The 21,214-nt window shown below is 48.9% G+C and overlaps 6 protein-coding genes across 6 annotated transcripts; 4 read left to right on the forward strand and 2 right to left on the reverse strand.

Annotated features, from left to right (window-relative positions):
- Window positions 1-589: 589 nt before the first annotated feature.
- Window positions 590-2,383, forward strand: sog2-1 (Leucine-rich repeat-containing protein sog2; the record flags this gene model as incomplete). Its single annotated transcript, XM_037320712.1, has 3 exons — window positions 590-849; window positions 915-1,026; window positions 1,076-2,383. The coding sequence occupies 3 exons, from the start codon at window positions 590-592 to the stop codon at window positions 2,381-2,383; spliced, it is 1,680 nt and encodes a 559-aa protein (XP_037182227.1).
- Window positions 2,384-2,611: 228 nt separating this feature from the next.
- On the reverse strand, window positions 2,612-4,575 carry mtr-10 (N amino acid transport system protein; the record flags this gene model as incomplete). The annotated part of the gene is made up of 11 exons (XM_037320713.1): window positions 2,612-2,616; window positions 2,677-2,848; window positions 2,915-3,023; window positions 3,073-3,143; window positions 3,197-3,329; window positions 3,384-3,519; window positions 3,572-3,696; window positions 3,755-3,952; window positions 4,007-4,136; window positions 4,217-4,347; window positions 4,412-4,575. 11 exons carry the CDS (start codon window positions 4,573-4,575, stop codon window positions 2,612-2,614), a joined length of 1,374 nt encoding a protein of 457 aa, XP_037181303.1.
- Window positions 4,576-5,387: 812 nt separating this feature from the next.
- CGCA056_v005462 (uncharacterized protein) lies at window positions 5,388-6,122 on the reverse strand (the record flags this gene model as incomplete). The annotated part of the gene is made up of 2 exons (XM_037320714.1): window positions 5,388-5,866; window positions 5,942-6,122. 2 exons carry the CDS (start codon window positions 6,120-6,122, stop codon window positions 5,388-5,390), a joined length of 660 nt encoding a protein of 219 aa, XP_037182226.1.
- Window positions 6,123-6,855: 733 nt separating this feature from the next.
- Window positions 6,856-9,130, forward strand: uaY-6 (Positive regulator of purine utilization; the record flags this gene model as incomplete). Its single annotated transcript, XM_037320715.1, has 5 exons — window positions 6,856-6,936; window positions 6,993-7,087; window positions 7,166-7,277; window positions 8,237-8,671; window positions 8,729-9,130. The coding sequence occupies 5 exons, from the start codon at window positions 6,856-6,858 to the stop codon at window positions 9,128-9,130; spliced, it is 1,125 nt and encodes a 374-aa protein (XP_037181302.1).
- A 988-nt stretch (window positions 9,131-10,118) lies between these two features.
- Window positions 10,119-10,616, forward strand: CGCA056_v005464 (uncharacterized protein; the record flags this gene model as incomplete). Its single annotated transcript, XM_037320716.1, has 2 exons — window positions 10,119-10,283; window positions 10,332-10,616. 2 exons carry the CDS (start codon window positions 10,119-10,121, stop codon window positions 10,614-10,616), a joined length of 450 nt encoding a protein of 149 aa, XP_037181291.1.
- A 9,057-nt stretch (window positions 10,617-19,673) lies between these two features.
- On the forward strand, window positions 19,674-20,876 carry mii-2 (3-methylitaconate isomerase; the record flags this gene model as incomplete). The annotated part of the gene is made up of 3 exons (XM_037320717.1): window positions 19,674-20,207; window positions 20,260-20,314; window positions 20,692-20,876. The coding sequence occupies 3 exons, from the start codon at window positions 19,674-19,676 to the stop codon at window positions 20,874-20,876; spliced, it is 774 nt and encodes a 257-aa protein (XP_037181483.1).
- Between the last annotated feature and the right edge of the window lie 338 nt (window positions 20,877-21,214).

The raw sequence follows: 21,214 nt of genomic DNA on the forward strand, positions 1-21,214 counted from the left end.
GCTAGGCCCGGGTTATGGCGTTATCGCCCCCGACCCAGGGGTCTCGATTCGCTGCACGGAGTGAGACATGCCTGTACAGTTCGGGCTCTCTTTTTCTCTTCTTGGCCTTCGGACTATGTCTCAAAGGAAATGACAACGAGAAATTCATCAATCAGTCTTTTGAAGAACTGGAGTTGTGGGCACACATCGTGGATCAACAGGGGTGCTCCATGTAGGCAGAGCTGTCCGGCTGGAGGTTAATTGTGCATGTGGTTACCACATGAATCCCCCGGAAATTGAGACGTTCATATCGTGCCGTGCTGACGGATGCTCAGCAAACATCCAACCATCATCAACCTGGGTTTCCGCTGGAGGAAAGATCGCGAGAATTCGGCCATAATCGTGACATCATGATCCATGTAAGGAACCTCTTACATAAGCGCTGTCACGAAGATTCGGCCCACGGCGAAACATGAGCACCCGAAGTATCACATGACTGAGTCCAGCGATGGCCCCTGTCTCAGAACAGGCCAACAACATATTTTCTGTAATCATCTAATCCACCAGTCCTCACCGCTGGATCCTTGCGCCAAGGAACCGCATAGTTGCAATGTCCACTCAGAAGTCATCGTTCTCAAATAGGGGCTTCCAAATCCACCAGTCTGTAATTCGGCATCCTGGCGGAGGAGCACACGACCGAATTATACACATAGTCAACCGCGCTCTTAGGGACGTGCGTTCGGGCGAGCATCCGGCACCTCACGGCGACGCAGCCGGGAAACGGCCAGCACTCACCCTCGATCTTAGCTTCCAGGGGATGCAGCATATTCCCGAAGACGTCGTTGATCTAACCAAGGAGGACCTAGAATGGTTCGTAGAAATTATCGCTTATCTTGAACGAAAAGGTGACAAGCTTACGCCAATGTGCGTGGTAGGCTCACGATCTCCCACAATCTTTTGACCTGCCTGCCGACTCGGTTTGGAGCCTGCATGAATCTCCGCTATCTGGATATTAGCAACAATGATCTCAATGAGTTCCCATTATCTGTAATGAACCCGTCATGTTCTCCCCATACTCGTCCTAACGCCATCGCAGATCTGCCAACTGAAGTCTCTAGAGATCTTAAATGTTGCTCATAATTCACTCGGGAACATCCCTGATCAGATTGTTTTACTTTCATCACTCAAAGCACTCTTTCTTCAGAGCAATCAGATTGGTTCATTGCCACTCAGTATCGGGTTGATGGAGTCATTGCAGCTCATCAAGATCAGTGGAAACCCCATTGAGTATCCCCCGCCGGAGATCCTCAAGGTACCCAATCATGCAGAAGAAGCAGATGCCATCGTCACTGCACGGATCATGAGTTTCTTCAGGTGTGATGCGTACCCTCAGCTTCTCGTGCCAACCGGCAATCTCGATCTCATCGACGCCGCGGATGCTGTGGCTAGCTGTCTGCCCCGTTTACAAAGACTCCTCTCAATCGACCGCTTTGCTAGGTTGACGCGGCATCAATTTAACACGGTGTCAAACTTGGAGCGCTTGGTGTCGCGCAGTGGGTTGCATCTGCGAGAAATGCAATTGTACATCCAATTCGCTTCTGAAGGTGATGAAAGTGCCCAGGAGGGTCTGTCAAAAGCTTGTGTGCGACTTGTAAGATCCATGTCGCGAGTGTGCCTCGAGATCGGGAGCAATTCCGGTATGATAGTTGACCAGGCTGGAGTCCAAGACGTTCTGCCTCTTCTGAGCCTCCTGCATAGCACCTGTCGGGACCTGAGGTTTGCGCTGCAAGCATTCACCCCTAATAAGTCTTGCGAGACTGACCATCCAGCTACGAGTATGCCTTTGACTGCTCAACCTGGTATAGCCGCTGCAGATATTCTCTCTGCTGCACAAGAAAAGAAGTCTTTGTTGACCCATGGAACCAACACCAACAGCGATAATCATGATCAGTCCCTGGACTCAGTCGTGCTGTCTCTCTTGGAGGCTTGCAAAGCGTACAAGGATCTTCATGATCAGCTCCGGGGACAGATCTCTGCAAGTTGGCGCAAAGATGATGCGCGAGAGCCCAGGATGTGTCCAGTCAGGTCTTGGAGCCAAGCCTGCGCCTCCTGCTCAAAGACTGAAGAGGCTGCTTCGATTCTCCGAAGCTGTCTGCATCTTTACACCCCCAAAGCATACGCTGCGAACGACCCATCGGTTTTCATCGAGTTATCCTCTAGGTTTTTGAACAGCTGGGCAGACCTCGGCAAGGGAATGATGGCACTAAGAAAGGTTTTATATCTTTCGACGGACGTGAGAAAGCAGTTGCAGAATACGCAGACAACTGTGAAGCGGGCCACGCAGCTTCTGAGCATTTGGATCGAACAAATCGAAAACAACACAAAGGCGGAAAATTACATTTGAGGTTTCGGGGAGACTTATTGTGATTTTGAAGCGAGGACGGATGAGACCGTTTTAGAACATGAGCTACTTACGGAGACCGTCATAGACGATAGAGAAAAGATGATGAGACGGGAATGATGGAAAACATGGATGATTAATGCAGCAGGAATAATTAGAGGATCGGGACCAGTTGTCCCATAAGAATGTTGTAGTGCTTGAATGTGAGACCAAAAATAGCTTTTGGAATCTTTACACTAATCGGAATACCACGCACCATATTTGCTCTCAGCATGTGAATGCTGAGCCAACCTCACCGGATTTGTAAGCATCAACGATGCTCTGAATAGTGGTATACGTTCCAGCCACGGTCATGAAAGATGCCAAAACCACCGTGAAGCAATGCAATAAACACAGACCCATCTTTGCTTTACTCAAGGACCGCACTTCCCAATCCATGTACAGTCCCATAAACGCAGGAATAATAAGCTGTGGCACAAGAAGATGCAAAGTCAGAACTGGACTGTCATCTTGATCATGTGTGGGTGAACTTACACATGTTGGCATGCAGCAGATAGAGCCGATGAGACCAACCAGGTAACTGAAAAATGGCACTGCTTCGGCAATGACGAAGGCAAGTGCACTGATTCCCAAGGTTGATCCACTTGTGATGTCAGTTCCATATGTCCTCATGAAGTCTGCGGGGTACTCACAGCCATGTAGCCCAGTGAACGAAACTCTTGTTCTGCAGATGAATCGAGTTACGGAGAATGCGAACAAGCAACTAGAAGTTGTCAACGGCTCAACTCTGTCTTTGCAGTGGCAAAAACGACTCACAAACTTGGCGGCCAGATGGACCCATAGCGTGGTAGTCATGACGAAGCCGGGAATGGAAATGCCGTAGGCTATCTTCTCCAACGTTCCGCCTGCGCTCCCCAGTGAAGGGCTGGCGACATACTTGCCACAATAACTTTGTAGTCTTTAGCATCTCCGTGTCATCCAGAAGGACCTCAAAACAACTCACATGTAGACGACGGTCCCAAAAGAGACGTAGCATGCGCCTAGGAAAATTTGAGACGAGAAAAGCGATTTGGTGAACGACCTTGGGCTTCTCATTTCCGCAATGACTGGCATAAAGGTAGGTGTCGAGCCATAGCCAACTAGGATATTGTGAGAAAAGGCTCCGACCAAGTGTAGCATTGCAGCGCTTACCGAAGAGATTGATGGTGGCAACTACCCCAGGAACAAACGCAGGAGCACCAACGGAGTGAACCTCCATATCATAAGGACCCTCCTGAGGAGCAGCGGCTGGTCTATCGACCTGAGTAACGCCAACTCTGTAGTTGAACGTCAGTATCCAGCAGGATCTAGGTCATAGAAGAGGCCGAGTCTTACACCACAATGAATACGGCCGTGAATATCGAGGCAAACCCAATCCATGCCAGAATCGACAATCTTCCAAGCGTTGGAATACTGGAGATTAGTGCAGTACACGTTGCTGCGACGAGAGTCCAAACGATGTTGCAGACTGGGCGGTTAGAGAGTGTCTTGAATCCTTCCGCCAGGCCAACAAAGCCAGAACCAGAAGCTAGCCTAGACCCATGGTCAACTAAACATGGACCGCATTGGAGTCGGATAGAAGCTTACACCCAAGTCAAAAGAAACAGACCGCCTGTGACTTCGCGAGCCACGGGGCCACCCATTAGGGCAGCGGCATCGGCGATATTGTGCACACCGGGATACCGCATTCTGAAGGCGTACATGACGTAGGCGTAATCTGCGAGTTACCCAGATTGTAAGTGACTGCAGAGTGCAGGCGAGGCCCAAGAAGATCAAAGAGCATTGCCGAGAACTCACAAGTCGTGAGGGTTCCCCAGCTCACAAGGAGAATAATTCCCGGCCCATATCCCACTGCGCTAAATGCTGACGGAATGGTCAAAACGCCGGTCGCGAAACACAGCTTCATCAAGATGATGACTGTGCGTTTCCTGTGATTATGCCTTAGCAAGATCTCTCCACAGCGAGAAAGTCATGCAATCGTGTTACGCATACCAGCCGAGAGCCCGGTATTGGGCTTGTTGGAAGACCTCACCGACATCTTCAACATCAACGGATCCGGTCTGGCTACTGTCGCCAGGAACAGCATTATTTGGGGCAGTCAAGTCTGGCTTCTCGGACAGATTCGGGCCTGAGCTTGTTTCGTAGGAGGAGGGCATTGTGGCGCACGTTTGTCCTGCGAGGATTCTGTTGATCGGTCAGTTTGCAGGCCAAGTAGAGCCGATGAACTAGAAAATCAAGTAGCTCGGTATTCAAGCTCAAATGCGCAATGACTGCACGCTGTCTTACGAAGAATCACGGAAGGGGGCAGAGTGTTTATAGACACCGGAGGTCGGTCAACGACTCCCTGTCACAGACTCTTCTTGTCTCCAAATGCCGGGGTTCATGACCAGGGCAAAATACCCCCCCCCAAGCATGCGGAGAACCCTTGAAAGTTGGAGGTGTTGGGACATGCAAAGGACGTAGGTATCTGATATCTACATGTTCCACTAAGCGTGGGCCTAGGACACCGCATTCCGTGGCTGTTGGCAAAGCATGCCATCTACCCCAAGCCCTGGCTGCAAGGTTATCAACCGGCCATGAATTCATTGGCAAGTGCAAGATAACGCTAGACAGAGGTGAGTGCAGATCTAGTCCTATTTGCGGGGAAGATTGCTTGGATAACCCCATGGAGATAAAGCCCCCAACACCCACAATAGATAGAGCGGGTTCCACCTCGCGGATTCCCGACGCTAGCAGATTTCCGATAGAGATGCCATGCCGTCGAGTGACATCAAGGGTTGGAAGGCTGTCCGGTCTACCGGCGAACGTCCTCAAATAGCGTAACCTGGTGCGATGCACAACCCCGAATGCTGGCTAGTAGCTCTAGCAATATCGGCGGAAGGATTCGTCAAGAATAATGCAGTTCAGAAATATTTGTACTGCGTGATAATTGAAATTCTATTGAAAATTCTAGGAATGGGCATGAAACTCAGTCGGAACTGACGCCTCTGAAAATATTACTTCCTCCGTTTATGGTGATCTCTTGATTTGCAGCCCAAATTTGGTTGTCTTTCTCCAAGACCTCGACGGCCTGAAAAGCTCGTGGAAGTCTTGAGACATCCCCAGACTCGAAAGAAAGCTCCCAGTTTGCGCTAGAAACGTTGCGATCCTCCCGGCGAGCCGAGAATGAGCCGTCGGGGAACTTCTGAATAGCCAAAAATACGCCTCCGACCTTTCCAATAAAAATGTTTCCATCTTCACTCTGAAGAATCCACGATATTTCGCTTGGTGCACTCTTTGATGTGATGTCCCGCCAGACCTCTTCATAGTCCGTCGGCGCACCACCCTTGTGCGGGCAGGGGGTCGTTCCAATCTCCAAATCGTCTCCATTGGGTAACTTGTTGAAGTAAGCGTCATCAGGAACGGTGAGGTCAAGCGCATCAATGATGTGCGTCCACCAAAAAGTTGCTGAAGAAAGCCGCAGTCAGTTGCTTGCACACGAGGGATAACAAAGAAGAAAGCATGGTGCGAGTGGTGGCATACGGGGAGATTGTTTCAACATGATGCGTTCCCCAGCGCGGCTCCATTGCATGGTTTGATCCTCTCTCGTGACTCGTAAGTCGATGAAGTAGCCGCCGACATTGAGGGCGATTGTGTCGGTATCCTCGTATGCTGGTTCAGGAAGCCAGCGGATGCTGATGCGTTTAACAGCTTGAGAAGGCATGTTTTTGGCTTGGAAGGTTTAGGAACAGCGTGATGTAATATCAAAGGCAAACAGGTTGAAAAAATAAAGTCGTGGAGAATCAGGTTTGATGAAGCTTCTTCTCCGACTTATGCTCGGAAAATGAGCGCAATGATTAAGTGCACCGGCACCGGACTGCACTCCTTCGATAAACCGGCACCGAGACCCACAAAACGGCACCAACGTATTTTCCCGGGTCAAGTCACTATGAAGGCTTTCTATTGCTATGTTGGCGCCATAAGGTACGCCGACGAATGACTAAGTATGCTCTGTGAATGGAGTTCATCTCATTACAGGGCACATCCATGACACGCCTAACAACTTACGTAAATATTATTCTCACGTCTTCAAACCTCAGCATGGCCAAGGAAAGACGAAAACGCAGCATCACGAAAGAAGGCAATATGAAATGTTTATTACAACATTAGACTGACTACGGGGTCCGATTTACTCTTCAGGGCTTTCCACCAATTTCGAAAGAGTTACCTGGCTGCTCTATGCTTGGGAGATGGAAGTGGGTGTGTTGGGTCCAAGTCACGTGTGATCTACATATATTACTCCCCGCACTGGCGGGCTGATTATTTCCCATTCCCAGTGCCCGTTGGAACAGCTTTTGGGAAGCAAACCAGACAACCGCAGCAACCTGACCTTCTTTGTATACTCAATCGATTGAACCAATCGACTGGTATACCGCACCTGAAGGAAGAGACGAGAAATGGATATAGTTGCAAGCCCAAAGTTCAAGAGGCACAGATCCATCCCGGCATGTGCTAGATGTCACAAATCAAAGCAAAAGGTAAAGTCTGTGGAGAACGGCGATAGGGCGCAGTGAGTCTAAGCTGTGTATTTCAGTGTGATAGAGGAACGCCTAGATGCTTGCGATGCGTTTCAGCCGGTGTTGAATGTACCGCAATCAATCGACAAAATTCCAGTGAAGTTCCTCGAAGGTTTGTAACATCCTCTGATTCACACATTAGAAGATGCTTTGAGAGAGAAAACTATCGGCTCACTGACTTGGGTGATAGTGCTGTTCAATACCTTGAGCAGAAGCTGGCCGAACTCGAAACCCTTGCTACCACAAGAGAGGATGTTACGAATGCGGCGTTGCCGACACAATACGACTTGAATATCAACGCGGTAGAAAAGGATATCCTCCAGATCGCTGGCATATCTGTTATGCGTTCTTTGTCAGCAAGTGGCTTCGAATTCAGTGACAAAATTCAGCATAAAGCGAAGCTCTTTTACGGTTCTGAAAGACCTCCACTCAAAATTCCAATAGGTGGTATCTATCACGAGCTCAGCCCAAGAACGGCCGGGCATGCATACGCATCTCAATTTGTCCACTTCAACGCTCGAAGAATACCTCAACATGTGGCAAAACGGCTTTTTGAGAATTACAAAATGGACATCCTGCCTAGATTCCCCTGCTTTGAAGAGGACGAAATTGGTAAATATTTCAACTTATTCTACGAGCAGGAACTATCCAAAACCACCAACGAAAACCTGGCAGACATCGCAGATTTTGTAGTTCCCATGGTGCTGGCTATATGCTCACTGACGTCCAGAAACAACAGCTTCGAAAAGGTTGCTGCCCTGAGCGAGGCTCTACAATCCGATGCTTTGCGTCATGCAGCGCGGATTTTGCAGCATGCATCCATCCATTCATTGAAATGTCTGCTTCTCGTCATTCAACTCGCGCTGTTACTCCCGCACACCGCTAATTTATGGCATTCGACTGGGGAAGCTATGCGGATAGCAGTGAGCTTGGGACTACACCAGGAGCCCGATGACCGAATCATGAGGGACCACAAACTCTGCGAAGAGCGACGCAAGCTTTTTTGGGTAGTAGGTTTAGTATGACATTAAATGCCGGAACAAATTCTAATATCTGAATCAGGTTTACCAGCTCGATAGGATCGTTTCCATATCTGGGGGATGTCCTGTCGCCCTAAGTGACGAACACATACATCACAACCCAGCTTCCGTATGGAGGGGGCAGTCCGTTTCATGGTGATACAGATAGCAACCATTGCGGAAACATTCAGAGCGTCACGCAAGGCCGGTTCCTCATGAGAACGCATGCCTGCGTCTTACAGTCAGAAATACACGCTACCCAGTTCTTCGATCAATCCCTCCCAGACTACGTCAAGGACCACGCCGACTGGACCAGTAAAACCAACGAAGGCGTTCAAAGGCTTGCAAAGGAGGCCACGCTTGGATCTTTAGTTGATCCGTGGCTAACTTCAGCACCTTATCAATGTCGCGTTCTACTCCATCGGCCATGTTCCAGAAACATTGTCGTGTCTGACGAGTCGTTACTGGCCGTTGTAATTGCAGCGACCAATCTGATTGCTCTCGACATGAATATCGCCAAAGCAGGGGGGCTCGTCATGGCATTCGAAATTGGCAATCGGGACTTTCAAGCCGGGATGGTTTTGCTTTACGCTCTCCGGAACCACTCTGCAAAGCTGGAGGAAGCTTCGCTTACGGTTACAGCGGAGAGAGCGCTTTCAGATCTTGTGCAACTATTCGTACGCACTTCATGTGTTTGCCTTTCCACTTTCGTGACGGAGCCTAACATGGGCCAGAATCTGTTGTCCTCGAGATGGCCACCATTGGCAGACACTGCTGCACATATCAACGAGCTAGGCGATACGAATCTCCGCAATCCAGTCGGTCATAGTGGTAGCGCTTACGACATGAATTTCCTTGAGGAGCTAGACTGTCTCGTCACCCAACGACGAATCCACAGCATTCGCCATCGCAACGTTGTATTGCCACAGCAGAAGAAATCTGCTGCTGCTGCCACTCAACCGAAAGATAGTGGTCAGGAGATGGGTGAAGGTCTGTTTGAGGACGAAAACTGGTGGCGGGACTTCATCAACGATGATTTAGTTACGAACGACAGTCCCTTTTCACTGGTTTCACCAGATGCCGCACAGAGTTCAGTTTCTATCTGTTACGACCCGTTATGCATAGATAACAGTTGACCGACCCACTTAGGCGCCGGGCGGCTAGGACAGGACATTTGTACTGCAGGATCACGGGAACAACAGGAACTCACTCGGCACGGAAGAACTATGGTACAAGTCACGTGACGATAAGATAAGGAAAACGATCAGTGGAGCACAGGAAGGAACGCTCAGTGATCAGTTGGCTTTGCCAACTGATCGCGATCACCTCATGCACCTAGGTGATCACCCTTAGATAGACAAAGACCACTGTTCAGGACTTGTATATAGTATGACCCTGAGTCTGGCTCATGGTCAGACTTCCATAGCTCTTCAGCAATCAACTTAGTATTCATCCTCATGGATACTCTCAGCTTACCTTCACTGCGAATCACTTGTTGAGTCTAAGACTGATCACCTTAGCCTCTGAAGAACCGATCTACTACAGCCTACGAACTACGACCTACGACTACGACCTAGTGTACTGTTAGAACGTATTAATCCCCAGCTTCTGTTAGCAGACCCTACTGTCGGATAGCTGACCGTAACACTTTGATTGCTCCTGTTCAGTAAGTTGACCATTGATTCCTACTAACAGTAACGAACGACAATGTCTTCCCGCGCCTCTGTCAAGTCGCCTACCCTGGGATCCTCGTCCACTTCGGGAGGACGAGCCACCCAAAACCTAGCCCAGGAACTAGGAGACCAGAAGATGAAGGACGACTCAGACAGCGAGGACGACACTGAAGAACTCAAGCGCCAGCTCAACAAGACCAATAGCGACTTTAAGGCAATGCGCGAAATGTTCAACCAGAACGCCGCGGTCCTTAGCGAACTCCAGGAACAAGCCCGCAAGAACCAGGATCTGGAGAAAGAAGTCGCCACCCTCCAAGCTGCCGCTAACGTCATATCCGCTCCAGTCGAAGGACGAGAACGCCTTAAGCTCAACACGCCTTCCACCTTCGACGGGACCCTGGGACAACTCAAAGGACACCTGGTATAAGTTCGAACCTACCAGGCCTTCCACATGAACACCTTCCAGAACGACACCGAACGCGTTGTGCATGCAGCCACCTTCCTTTGGGGACGAGCCCTTGCCTGGTTCGAACCCCTTCAACAGGAATGGCTTGACAACCCTGTCGAAAAATACAGCCAAGAAGTCAAGGACATCTTCTTCAGCTTCACGGGCTATGTTAAGGCCCTAGAATCTCTCTTCCTTGACCCTGACGAACGAAGATAGGCTGAGCGAGACCTATCCCACCTACAACAAACCAAGTCAGCTACGCTCTACGCCGCAGAGTTTAGGCGATTAGCTGCCAGACTCCACATGACCGACGAAAGCAAAGTTTTTGCCTTTTATCAAGGACTCAAGGACGAGGTCAAAGACGAAATGGCCAAACTGGAGACACCTCCTAGCTTCCTCGCCTACGTCGAACATGCTATTAAGGTTGACAACCGCCTCTATGAACGACGAAAGGAACGAGGAGAGAAACGACAAAACCTAAATTCAGGACGTAAGTACTAATGGCAGCCTCAACAAAAGTTCAACAGCCAGCGGAACGACAACAGACCCCGCAACAACTGGAATAACACCCGCCAGAGCACCGCCTATGGATAACACAGCAGACCTATGGATCTCAGCATGATGACCAAACCCAACAACAAAAAGCCTTGGAACCCTAAGTGCTACAACTGCAACAAGCAAGGCCACATCGCCAAAGACTGCGGACAACCTAAAAAGCTCCCCTGGAGACCAGTGGCAGAACGACCTCGACAAGTCAACACAATTGCAAAAGCCCCACATGCATCCCAATCGTGGACCGGATGCTATGACGACAACTGCCGAATTCACCTTGAAGACAAAGAAATGTCAGGACACTACCCAAGGGACAGCAACCCTGGACGGTCTGGTTACGATATGACCACCCCAGACACTCGCCCTAGGACCCTGGCAATGATGCATTCCAGCAACAGCAAAGTGGCTAGAAAACCAGTTGAACAGCTCAACGAGATGCTACGAATTCAGCGATTAGAACCAATCACCCCCCGCATGACTAGCCAGCAGCTCCACGACGAAGAACGACAAATCAAGAAGGAAATGGAGTTAATCCAGCAAGAAGACGACAGACAAGCATAACGATATCAACAACAAGAATCGGAAGAAGAACCAGAACACCAACACGATCCTCTGATGGAACAACAACTCCTCAGTATGACCAACAACTGGACTTTCGGAGAAGGAAAAAGCTCTTCCTATGACTCGGATGAACCTCGCGACGTTGCCTGACAACGCACTCAGACAAAAATCGCCTATGGGTTCACCCCCAGTGTGGACGACTCCAGCTCTGAAGAGGAACCCGACGACCAGGGAGGAAGAACCAAACAACTTCTGAGGTACTAAGAAATCGACATGCTTCAAGACAAGCAACAACGCCACTTCTATGGCACCTCAGCAGCCTAACGAGACCGAGGCTACGCCCCTCAGCTACACATGGAAGATCATCCCACGCTAAGAAGCAACCATCAGCTTCACCGAACCCTCTTCTGGTCCCAGTGCTTCCACGACAAATGCAAGGAACACATAGGAGAAAAGCACGACTACTAGTTCTACCCTAGAAAACATGACGACAAGCCTATCTATGAGATCTACTCAACCTCCGTTATGATTGGATGGACTATGGTACTGTTTGAAGACAACCTCGCAGTCTTCAGACCTAGTCCTCAGTTCCCCATGAGATGTCAACATGACGACAATATGAAATAGGACGAATGCCAACAAGACGAATGCTAAGTTCACTACTAAGAAAAGGCACAAGCCTGGAGAATCGCAAAGAACGGACCTAGACCCCCACAGGTCAGGATCCGCGAGAACAGCCTCGCAAAAGCACAACGAGAAGGAAAGCAAATCACCTACCCAGGACAGCCAGAGCAGTCAAAAAACTAGACTCGCCTACTGACGACGGATCACAACAGGCAACAGACATAAGATCCATTCATCAAATGTCACAAGGACATAAGGGTAATATCAAACTCAAAGTTACCATCAACCAGCAGACAACACTCGCGCTGATCGACAGCGGAGCCGAAGCAAACTTCATTGCCCCCCAAGCTATCAATAGGCTAGAAATACGATGGGGAGGAAAAGAACGACCATATCAGTTACACACAGCAGAAGGAGAAGAATTCAAGTACGAAGGAGGTACCATCTATAATGAGACTGCGCCCCTCGAGATGAGCTACCTGAATCGAAAAGAAAGAATCTAATTCGACATTGCCGATCTAGGAACATACGACATAGTGCTAGGACTACCCTGGCTACGAACAAGCAACCCACGGATAGATTGGAGCAAAGGCTAACTCCATTGGGACCATGATGATTCAGTCCCTGAGCAGCCCTGTAAGAATCAGGCTTCAAACGAATCAATACGACAAGGAACAGCAAAACGATACCTCTGTTACCTCAAGGCAAAAGAAGCCATATCATAACCACCGACAACGATGGATCTTGAGCAGAAGAACGATCCACTTCTGTCTATCCCAGAAGAATACAGAGTTTATGAGAAACTCTTTGCAGCCGAATTAGAAACCAGACTGCCCGAACACACCAGTTTCGACCACGAAATACCCCTCAAAAAAGGAAAGGAACCACGCTTCAACAAAATCTACGGACTCAACCAGACAGAGATAGAAGCCCTAGACAAGTACCTTGAAGAAAATCTTAAGAAGGGATATATCAGACCCTCAACGTCACCAGCAGGAAGCCTAATCCTATTCGTACCTAAAAAGAACGGAAAACTACGATTATGCGTCGACTACCGCATGCTAAACGAAATAACGATCAAGAACCGCTACCTACTACCGCTCATCGACGAGATGAGACGACTCCTTCATGGAGCCAACTGGTTCACAGCCCTCGACCTCAAAGGAGCCTATAACCTGATCAGAATGAAGCAAGGAGAAGAATGGAAAACCGCTTTCCGAACCCGAAAAGGACATTTCGAGTACCTCGTCATGCCCTTCGGCCTCACCAACGCCCCTGCAACCTTCCAAAATATGATCAACCAAGTCTTACGCAAATACGTCGACATCTGCGTAGTAGTCTATCTCGACGACATCCTCATCTTCTCATCAACACTTGAAAAACATAAGGAGGACGTACACCACGTCTTACAAGCCCTCTAAGAAGCCAAGCTATTAGTTGAACCTGAGAAAAGCGAATTCCACACACAGAGGGTGGAATACCTCGGATTCACTATCACCCCTGGAAAAGTCTGTATGTCAGAAAACAAAGTCAAAGCCATCAAGGAATGGCTGGTACCCAACAACCTCAAGGAAGTCTAAGGATTTCTAGGTTTCGTCAACTTCTACCGCAAATTCATCAAAGACTATGGCAAAATCAACGCGGCTCTCACAAGCCTTAGCCGCAAAGACACGCCCTTTATATGGGAAGAACCATAACGAACAGCATTCCAGAAGATCAAGGATCTCATCGCCAGCGAACCCGTCTTAAGCATTCCAGATCCGACAAAACAGTTTGAAGTAGAACCCGACGCATCCGACTATGCGATAGGAGCATAATTATCTCAACGAGATTCAGAAGGACGACTACACCCGTGCGCCTTCTTTTCTCGCAAGCTCCACGGACCTGAACTTAACTATCAGATTCACGATAAGGAACTTATGGCAATCATCGAAGCCTTCAAGGAATGGAGACCTGAGCTCTCAGGAACCACACACGAAGTACTTGTGTATTCAGACCACAAGAACCTTTCACACTTCACGACTTCAAAAGTGTTGAATAAACGACAGATTAGATGGTCAGAATTCCTATCAGAATTCAACTTCCGAATCATCCACCGCAAAGGATCAGATAATAGCAGAGCTGACGCTCTCAGCCGACGACCGGACTATAACATCCCAGTACCTGAAGAAACCCAGGTGATTCTCAAAGGAAACAACAACGGAGACCTAGTGCCAGCAACCAAACTCTTGATGATGGCCGGACGATCTAGTACTAGCCTGCCTAACGAACTAGACGACGAAGCAATTAAGGAGTTCTATGCTCGCCCTGCACACGGTCACTAAGGAATCACAAAAACCTGGAAACGACTACGACAACAATATGGAGAAAAAGTCACCAGAGAACGAGTGGCAAAAGTAATCAAGGATTGTGAGGTTTGCCTCAAAAGCAAACCCGCTCGACATCAACCTTATGGTATGCTACAACCCTTGCCTATGCCGCAAACCGCCTGGCAATCCATATCCCTCGACTTCATCGTCAAATTACCGAAGTCTCGAGAACCCCTTACGGGAACACACTTTGACAGCGTTCTTATTATTGTGGACCGACTCACGAAGTACGCCTACTTCATCCCATACAAGGAAGCAAGTAACGCCGAAGAATATGCCTACATATTTCTTAAATATATCATCGCCAACCACGGAACGCCCAGAGAAATTATATCAGACAGAGATAAGATCTTCACTTCCAAATTCTGGAAGTCAATCACATCACAACTCGGCATCAAACAATTAATGTCCACTGCATTCCACCTGCAGACCGACGGACAAACAGAACGAATCAACCAAATCCTCGAAACATATCTCCGCGCCTACGTCAACTACAACCAAGACAATTAGGTTGTATTGCTACCAATAGCCCAGTTCGCCTACAACAGCGCAGTAGGAGAAAGTACCAAGGAATCCCCCTTCTACCTCAACTATGGATTCGAACCAACCGCCTATGGAGAACCCCGAACAGGCCCAGCTGCAGTAAAAGCTGTCGCCTCAATACGCCAAATCAAGGATATCCAGGAAAACGCACGCAAAGAACTTGAATTCGTACGACAAAGAATGACAAAATTCAGCAACAAACGAAGGATTGAGGGACCAACCTTGAAAGAGGGAGATAGCGCCTATCTCATACGGCGAAACATCAAGACAAAGCGACCAAACGACAAACTCAACTATAAAAAACTCGGACCTTTCAAAATTTCACGAGTAATTTCACCAGTCAACTACGAACTAGGACTCCCAGAAACCATGAAGTGTCACCCAGTATTCCATGTCTCACTCCTTGAACCAGCACCACGTGGATCACAGACAAACGATATTATTATCGTCGAAGATAACGAACCAGAGTATGAAGTGGAACGAATTGTCGACCATCTCAAAGAACCAGAAGGGTATCGATACCTCGTCAAATGGAAAGGATATGGACATGAAGACAACACATGGGAACCAGCCAAAAATATCACCAATGCAGCAGAAGAACTTACGATCTACTGGCAACAACACCAAGAACGAGAAGCCACACCAACACCTGTTGTATTAGCCCAGAAGAACGTTGGATATAAACGAATCAGACACCCACACCGCTTCACCAGACCTCCCACTGAAGCAGATCGACCGCGACAAGGAAAACCATTTATCCGCCTAGGGACACCAGAAATCAACTAAGACGCCTCCGATAAGAAGTTTGGAGTGCCAGGATTCCAGTCAAGAATCAAGTCCAGATCTACCGTACCAAAGCCACCCATAGACTGAACCTCCGATACAGAAGACGCCACTGGTTCCTCCTCTGTAACCTCCCGACCTTTCCGAAACACCATTCTCTTCTGCTTACGCAAACGATCCAACCGCGCCATGGACTCGTCCAACTCGGCCTGCGCGGCGCGCAAGGCAGCAGCCTTCTTTCTTAACACCTCCTCTTCAGCCACCTCCGCATCCTCCAAACGAGCTGCTTCGTCCAACAAACGATCAACTACGAGAAAGTCAGCACCAACCACAAAGCACAAGGGAAAGCAAAACGTACGAGCACAAACAGCGTCTGCCGCTGCATCACAAGACTGCCCTAAGCGAGTATATTCGCCACAAACTTCACCGCCCGGAAGAAGCTTGCAACGCTTCCCTGCGGAACGACAGTAAGAACAAGGCATGTCGACAACAAAACCAAACTCAGCGATACGCAGCGCACGATTGCGACGACGAAGAGTAGAGGCAGAACTCGATTTCGATTTTTGAACGCGACCTGACATGGTGTCAGCATCATGGGTAAATCAGGAAGCACGATTGACGGATCCCCAACCTGGGACCAACGACCTACTTATGTTGGGTCTTGAGGGCAAGACCTTTGGAGAGGGGACCTGATGTTACGACCCGTTATGCATAGATAACAGTTGACCGACCCACTTAGGCGCCGGGCGGCTAGGACAGGACATTTGTACTGCAGGATCACAGGAACAACAGGAACTCACTCGGCACGGAAGAACTATGGTACAAGTCACGTGACGATAAGATAAGGAAAACGATCAGTGGAGCATAGGAAGGAACGCTCAGTGATCAGTTGGCTTTGCCAACTGATCGCGATCACCTCATGCACCTAGGTGATCACCCTTAGATAGACAAAGACCACTGTTCAGGACTTGTATATAGTATGACCCTGAGTCTGGCTCATGGTCAGACTTCCATAGCTCTTCAGCAATCAACTTAGTATTCATCCTCACGGATACTCTCAGCTTACCTTCACTGCGAATCACTTGTTGAGTCTAAGACTGATCACCTTAGCCTCTGAAGAACCGATCTACTACAGCCTACGAACTACGACCTACGACTACGACCCAGTGTACTGTTAGAACGTATCAATCCCCAGCTTCTGTTAGCAGACCCTACTGTCGGATAGCTGACCGTAACACTATCCTCCCGCACGAGAGAATTCAACATCCGCCCGACCCAAGACAAGATCTTTCCGATCTAGAGAAGCAACTACGACCAATAATCGACCCTCTACCTTCATGTAGCTCTTGTAGAGACCGACGGATCAAGTGTCGTCTCCAATTACCAACTTGCAAGGAATGCCATCGCACTTCACGTAATTGCGTGGTATATGACCCAATCCTGGGGAGCAATGTGCCGTTGAAGTATGTTCGAAAAGGATTTCCTTGGATCTTGCCGGATTGCTAATGATGAAGTTTAATAGGCGCATACACTCTCCTGGAACAGATCCGACATAAAGCTTCAACTAGTTTGCCAGCTCCTACACTCCGAACGAAAGATGAACATGTGAAAAGACGTACAATGGGTGTCCTGCTGCCAGTGAGACCTGGTCCGCAAGAGGAGCTACTATGTGGTGATTCGCAACGCAAGTACGGCGATTCGTTATTTGGGACGTCGAGTGCTTTCGGTTTCCTTCGGGACTTACTTCAGAAGCGCCCATTCCCAATTCCCGAGACTCTGAGAACTGCCACCAAGTGGAATTGCCACATCGTTTCGCCAATGAGATTGCCTTGGAACGGCGAGATCGCTAAGACGTTAGCTGAAGGTCTTTTTCAACTGTTCAACCGATCTGCGAATGCCTTCTTTCCTGTGTTGGAATCTTCAACCCTTAACCGCATTCTAAATGGATTCTTTGACTTTTCAAGATCGAAGCAAAGTACAGATGCTGAGTTATTCTATCTGGTGGTGGCAATAGCATCTTCGGTTGGCACAAAGAGCGACCCTAGCCTGGTTGTATGGGCGGAGTCATCATTCGCAAAGGCTATTGAAGTCTTACACACTGACTGCGACCACAGCTCTCGCGCATCAAATGTTCTCCTCTTTGAAAGGACCTTGCTAATTTGCATCTATCTCCTCCTGAATCCACAGGCAGGTGACATTTGGCGACATCTGGGTTTCGCAATCAGACATTATCTGGACCTTTCCCATCGTCCCTCTACGGAGGAGTTAGACGAGGGTCATGATTGGTTTTGCACTCTAACGAGGACATTGTATTGTCTAGAAAGGTATGCCACCAAATTTTCCAGCCTACATCTGATGAGACATCTAATCTTGCCTTAGTCAAGTTTCCATCGCCTTCGGACGACCCAGCCTCCTGGCCATCGGCGATGGGCTTCGCAAGGTGAGTACAATGCCGTTCAAGTGCATTCATGATCTCGTCTGACCTTCTTTTAGGAGCTTACCAATCAAACTACTGGCACGATCAGAGAGCAGATTTCCGTATCGTCGTATTTGATTGCGTTTCTAAAGATGAAAATTCACAACACTCTTTTAGCAAATGATGCGAACAGCCTAAAAGTGAAAAGAGACGACCTTCAAGGAGCCTGTCAAGAGCATCGTCGGGTCCTAGACGAGTGATTCGTGCGTTGGAAAGAAAGAATGAACTTCGTTCCAAAGGTGGCAAAAGAGTCCTATGCCGGATTGATTTCTTGGATCGAGTTCAGTTACCACCATGGAATATTCATCATATCCCTCCTGTGGCCCACTGCAGGAGGAGATGCTGCTCGTGTCTGCAACGCTTTGTCCGATGCGGGCTTGCAACTTTCGAGGCAACAGCAGTTGTTCGGACAATTATTTTCGGTTGCCCGGGATGACGCACCCATCCTGGTTTTTCCAATTAACTGGGCAATATCTCACACAATCTTTCAGGTGGGATTGTCCACCATCGATAGTAACTCTAAGTCATCTACCCAGGAGGAAAAGGGCGCTAGGTCAACAGCACTTGAACGCTGTTTATCTCTGGTTTTGCAACTTGAAGCTGACTCAACGAATCTTCTGATGGGGCAGTCCGTCGTACTTCGAGAGTTGATTTCTAATTAGCTTAGGAAAAGAAGCGTGGATACCATTCTTATCATTTTCAGGAAATCCAGTTGGGCTGTGCTGTAGTAATCATCCAAGCCAGTCGAATGCAAACAAATATCGAATGATGCGACTCAAAAGTCCGTCGAACACAGTTCTGGAAACGTGAATCGTATTCCATGGCTGGGATACAACGTGATTTCGGCTAAGCCTGTCTGCAACTCTCTTAGAAAAGGCCCAATCTTGACAACGGGGAACTGTCCCCGCTGGCGTATCCACCATCGGAAGGGCACCGTGGGTCTAAGAAAATTCTGCGCCGAGTCATGTCTTCTACCAATTTTTCACACAGACTTCCACTAACCACTCCGATATGGTGTAGTGGCCAACATGATGCCCTCTCACGTTCGAGAGGCAGGCATAGCCCCGAGTTCGATTCTCGGTTTCGGAACATTTTATAACCTTTTGCCTCTGAACCTTTTCTTTTCCTTCCATAATACGAAGCTACACGGTGCTTCACGTTCTTCTTTTTCGCATGAATCGTTGGTCATGCTAATGAGTTGTGCAATGTTAATCTTCTTAGACTTTTCATTCGTCGCAAGGAATCGAATAAGACAGTTATGAGATAACAGAATCAAGCCACAGCAATTGAAAGGAGACTAGTGAGCTGATCGATTCATCCGAAACGCCTCCGCTAGCCACATTGCTGTGTAGCGTCCACGCCTCCGTCGTCATTGCAAATATCCCAAAGCAACCTGGCGCGTCTGGCTGAATGGTCAGTACCATCACGGCATTTGCCGTAGGGGCCATGCTCTCGCCATTCAGTAACCAAAGACTTCCCACACCTTCACGGACACCTGTCAGCCGCGAAGTCCGTTGCGAGTACCACGTTCTCCCAAGTTGACATTAGCATTTCGAATTTGCAGTGAATAATCATTCGAGTCCTTTAAGCTGGCATACTTGGACATCGATCGTTTTCAATTCCACCTCGGCAGCCTGTAACGTTGAAGCAATGGCGACAAAGTCGGTGTCGCCTGTTCCCAGTGTTTTCGCAACCTTCATCCGCGGAGGCACCAGCAAAGCAGTTTTCTTTCACGAGAAGGACATTCCGCCGCCTGGCGCAGCTCGTGACAGATTTCTGGTTCGCATTATGGTCTCGCCAGACCCTGCCCAGATCGACGGCATGGGTGGTGGGCGTGTTGTCACCTCAAAGGTTGCCATCATTCGACCATCCAAGCGACCCGACGCCGACATCGATTACACCTTTGCTCAAGTGGGTCTCGGGGAGGCAACAGTCTCGTGTGATGCAAACTGCGGCAATATTTCTTCAGGTGTTGGGCCATTCGCGATCAACGAAGGCCTGCTCAAAAGCTCAACATGGTGCAATGGGAAAAGAATTGTGAAAATTTACAACACGGGGACGGATGCTCTGCTGGTTGCCCATCTTCCTGATGATCCCGCAACAGGACGTGCTTTGGTGAAGGGAGATTATGCTATCTCCGGCTGTCAAAGCACGGGTGCGCCCATTCTAATGGACTTCTCCCAGGTAAGTCTGACCTCCAATTTCGTACGCGGCAGAAATGTAACGCAGGAAGTAGACCGCCTTGCGCAGGAGGATGCTTCCGACTGGCAATGCAATTGATCGCCTCGATGGTACGTTCGGAGCCGTTGACGCCACATTTTGTGAAGTTGGGAACCCAATCGCCTTCGTCACCGCAGGAAGCGTGGGTATTGCCGGGGATGAACCAGTCGACAGTATCGATTCTGATAGAGAGCTTGTGAAACGGGTTCGAGAAATCCGCGGGAGAATTTCGCAGAAGTTGGGTAGGTGCAAGGAGTGGGAGAATGTTGATGAACAGTCTCCCATGTTGCCAATGGTAGCTGTGGTGTCTAAGCCGACCTCGTCTGAGGGCCACATTCAGGCACGCCTTTTTCTCGACAATCACTGTCATCCGAGCATGGCAGGCACAGCAGGGGTATGCACAAGTGCTGCCAGTCCCATCAAGGGTCCGTCGTTAACCAACTTCTAGCTTCCGAGACGCTGGCAGAAGATGAGTTCGTCATTCAGCACCCGGCAGGACATCTTCCAATCTCTGTCAAGACTGATGACTGCGAAGGCTACAGTGGTACACCGACTTTTCAAAGACTGGGCTTCATGCGCACTGCAAGATACATCTTTCAGGGAAATTTATTCATTCCCTCAGGTTTGGAGTAGAGGCTAAAAGCTCTATACATGTAAAGTGATGATATGCTTCCGGGGCGTTTTCATAGCTTAAGCGCTTAGCTAAGTTGAAATCACGATGAACAATGGACTCTTGCCAGCGTACTTGAATGGGATGTGACACCCGATATTAGTGCAGCACCTTTCTCGTCTTGTGTCACACTCGAAGGAACAGCGCCATCGCCTAAGCTGTAAGTAAGCGCGATCCCTGAACAACGCCTCCGCGTCACTCCGCCTAAATACAGTGGTGCTTACTCGCCAATCTCACCGATATATAGAGAGCGACTGGCCCAAGGTCCTTGATGCATGATTTGCGAAACTTGATGTCCGAG

This window comes from Colletotrichum aenigma (genome assembly GCF_013390185.1).
Source record: "Colletotrichum aenigma strain Cg56 chromosome Unknown KSG_Cg56_contig03, whole genome shotgun sequence".
NCBI classification, from domain to species: Eukaryota; Fungi; Ascomycota; class Sordariomycetes; order Glomerellales; family Glomerellaceae; genus Colletotrichum; species Colletotrichum aenigma.